Genomic DNA, 3,199 nt, shown 5'->3' with positions numbered 1-3,199 from the left:
ATAATTATATATGTATTTCCCATTAAATCTTTGAAAGAGGCTGGCGGTGCAAAATGGGACAAAATGTCAAACTCCAAGGTGCATAACTGGAAAGCCTAAACTTCGGGGTGCAAAATAGACTTATGCAAAATCCTATAGTACAAAATCAGAAACGAATCTAAAGGAAATCGAACAATTAAACATAATAATTACTATCTTCTCTGAAATTCAAAATCCAACAAAATAACACAAGTTGATTTATGAACCCGAGATAAGCATAAAAAAGAGACGACATAATTGGGCAATTTGTCATGAATGCATATATATGTTCATAAAGGGTAGTCCCCAACGAGAATTATTTCTTCTTCCTTTTTTGGGTATATTTCCTTAAATTATAAATTAGTTAAGACATTGTAGTGTTTAATTTTAGAGCTCCAAAGCAAGGAGATGTGAGGAAAATATCTTTCTTGTTCATTATTTTTTAAAATTTAACCTTTTGTAGGAAAATTCATGTTATAATAAACAATAGCTTAAAAGTGGAGTTTTACACAATGGGAGACATGGAAACATGTCCCACGTTCTACAGTTCTACTCCTCATATATATGTCACTAAATTTCTTTAATTACTCTTGTTTCTTTCTTATTGTAGCATCTCAATTCCTTAAGTCTAATAGCAAGATTTTGGGCAATTAAGAAGACCTAAGAAAAGCAAGATGCACTGAACAACTTAATTAAGGATACGAGAGATGTGATGTCGTAAATATATATGGAATTGTTCCTAATGACCTAATTCATTGCAAACCCCCGAGGCTGTGTCTCAGTGATGCTGCTATGTGCAGAACTTCGAAAAATCATGAGATACCATAATATTAAAACAAAACATTGAATATATATACATATATTATATATAAAATAACTAGATTGTCGAAAGTAAACGTGACAACACACACTTGCCCCAAGTCCAATCCACCATGGTCTACTGTCACTTTCAAATGAAATGAAATAAATATATAACCTTTTCACTCTTGTGATCCTCCATAAATACCCTCTTATTAATGCTCCCATTTTCCCCATCTCTCTCTCTTACATCCTGTGGTTGCACCATTGGGTAGCTTAGCACCTTCTGGCACCTCGCTCTCCCTTACCTTTGCCCTACACATCATCAGCAACAATGGTAATTCTCTCTCTAGAATTACTTCGTTTTTTAGTTAGATCACGAGTGTCTTCATCCTACTCATAGTTGGGACCACTAATTCCGTTCAGGCATTAGTATAGTCCCGGTCACGAGCTCTTCCAATCACCTGGAAGCACTTCTTGAATTGATGATGATCAATTGATCACAATTCTGGTCTCTTCATGTGTTGTAGGGTTTCCAGAATGTCCCCGCATGGCTGGATGCACTCTACACTCAGAAGTTCTTCGCGGCATGCTCGTACCATGAGAACGCAAAGAAGAATGAGAAGAACGTATGCTGCTTGGATTGCTGCATCAGTATCTGCCCCCACTGCATCATCAACCACCGGTTCCACCGTCTTCTCCAAATCCGGCGTTACGTGTACCACGATGTCGTCCGGCTCGAAGATCTCCAGAAGCTCATCGACTGCTCCAACGTTCAGGTCTCTCTCAAGCCCGGCTTGCTACATCATATATGATTTTTTGTAAAATTTTCACTAATCTCATAAGCAATATTTTACAATTTTCTTGATTCTTAATAATAATATTGAACCCGTTACTAATATTTATTATCGATCAACTTAATTTCTATCGGCTACCAGGCATACACGATTAACAGTGCGAAGGTGGTGTTCATCAAGAAGCGACCGCAGAACAGACAATTCAAAGGGTCAGGGAACTATTGCACTTCATGTGATAGAAGCCTCCAAGAACCCTTCATTCATTGCTCCTTAGGCTGTAAGGTAAATTGATTTTACCTGATCGGCTCTCTTTCATGTAATTCTCTTCCAAGAGACTAATCATATGAATGATTTCTCGTAAATAATTGATACAATAAATAAAGCAAACCCTAAGTCTTTTTCTTCTCTCAAGTTGTGTATGCATATCATAGACTACATGGCCTTCATACAGCTAGTGTATATTCAATCGATTGATATACTATCCTGCAGAATTTCACCATTAGATGACCGTGATCAAGTTTTTAGCGTTCAATATAGTTTGTTCGTTTACATTGGAATTATGATAAGCAATTCTGGGTTTATGATCAATTTGTGATGGGATTTGTATCTTGCTTAGGTGGACTATGTGCTGAAGTACAAGAAGGATCTTTCCCCATACTTGAGGACTTGCACAACCCTACAACTTGGGCCCGATTTCCTTTTCCCACAAGACATGTACTTTGGTGACGAAGAGACGACCCCACACTCGACGGTCGTGGATTCTGACGAGCAGATGATGAGCTGCTCATCAGGATCATCCGGGTCAGAGATCCACAACGCAATCGGGAACATTGGGAATTTCGTTAGGAAGAAGCGGAGCGGCCTGTATGTGTGCGCAAGGTCGGCTAGCAAGGTGTCCGACGAGGACGACATGGCCACAAGCTATATGAGTAGAAGGAAAGGAATTCCTCATAGATCACCACTTTGTTAAATTTTAGCCAAAATAGCCAAAAAAAAAAAAAAGAATGAAGAAGAAGAAGAGAAGAAGAAGAAGAAGAATAATACCATCAATTTCTAATTTTCATTTAAAATTCAATTCTAAATTTGGTACTTTGACTGATTATTTAATTGTGTACTGTCTCTCTCTCTCTCTCTCTCTCTCTCGGATGAAGAAAATTAATCAGTTGGTCGGGGGGTTTGTCTTAATGGCATCACGTGATTTTCCCAAATTCCAAGTTATTGGGTTATACAATTTTCTTGGGCTTTTCATTTTTCACTTGATTATAAAGTATTCTTTAATGATTTCCACACAAGCCATCACACGTACGTACGATTATTTTTTTATCTTAAACCCTTGGAGGCACTTTCCAAGGACAATTTCATACATATATATATATATATATATATATATATATTTCATTTGCACGCATGTTTATGGGCGTGTTTGTGTCCGTGTATATGTATATATATATATATGTATAAGAATGAAATGTAGATAGTTTTTGGTTTTTGTTTTCGTGAGATTGCCGTTAGCAGAAAAGTTGTGTGTCTTAGACGATCAGTGTTTTCCTCGTAAATTTAGTGTAAATCAAAATGAGATTTATATA

The 3,199-nt window shown here is 37.0% G+C and overlaps 1 protein-coding gene across 1 annotated transcript; it reads left to right on the top strand.

The window, feature by feature from the left end:
• Positions 1-1,042: 1,042 nt before the first annotated feature.
• LOC116197247 lies at positions 1,043-2,715 on the top strand. Its single transcript, XM_031527326.1, has 4 exons — positions 1,043-1,153; positions 1,347-1,595; positions 1,755-1,895; positions 2,230-2,715. The coding sequence occupies exons 1-4, from the start codon at positions 1,151-1,153 to the stop codon at positions 2,581-2,583; spliced, it is 747 nt and encodes a 248-aa protein (XP_031383186.1). The 5' UTR covers positions 1,043-1,150; the 3' UTR covers positions 2,584-2,715.
• The last annotated feature ends 484 nt before the right edge of the window (positions 2,716-3,199 follow it).

Source organism: Punica granatum, chromosome 2 (genome assembly GCF_007655135.1).
Source record: "Punica granatum isolate Tunisia-2019 chromosome 2, ASM765513v2, whole genome shotgun sequence".
Classification (NCBI taxonomy): Eukaryota; Viridiplantae; Streptophyta; class Magnoliopsida; order Myrtales; family Lythraceae; genus Punica; species Punica granatum.
Note: the sequence above shows the minus strand (reverse complement) of the source record. Positions and strands in the feature narration are given on the sequence as shown.

Bases quoted from the DNA above. Each gene is read 5' to 3' on its own strand.
- LOC116197247 (XM_031527326.1), top strand. The intron at 1,596-1,754 runs GTCTCTCTCAAG...ATCGGCTACCAG, and splicing joins TCGACTGCTCCAACGTTCAG to GCATACACGATTAACAGTGC. The intron at 1,896-2,229 runs GTAAATTGATTT...TATCTTGCTTAG, and splicing joins ATTGCTCCTTAGGCTGTAAG to GTGGACTATGTGCTGAAGTA.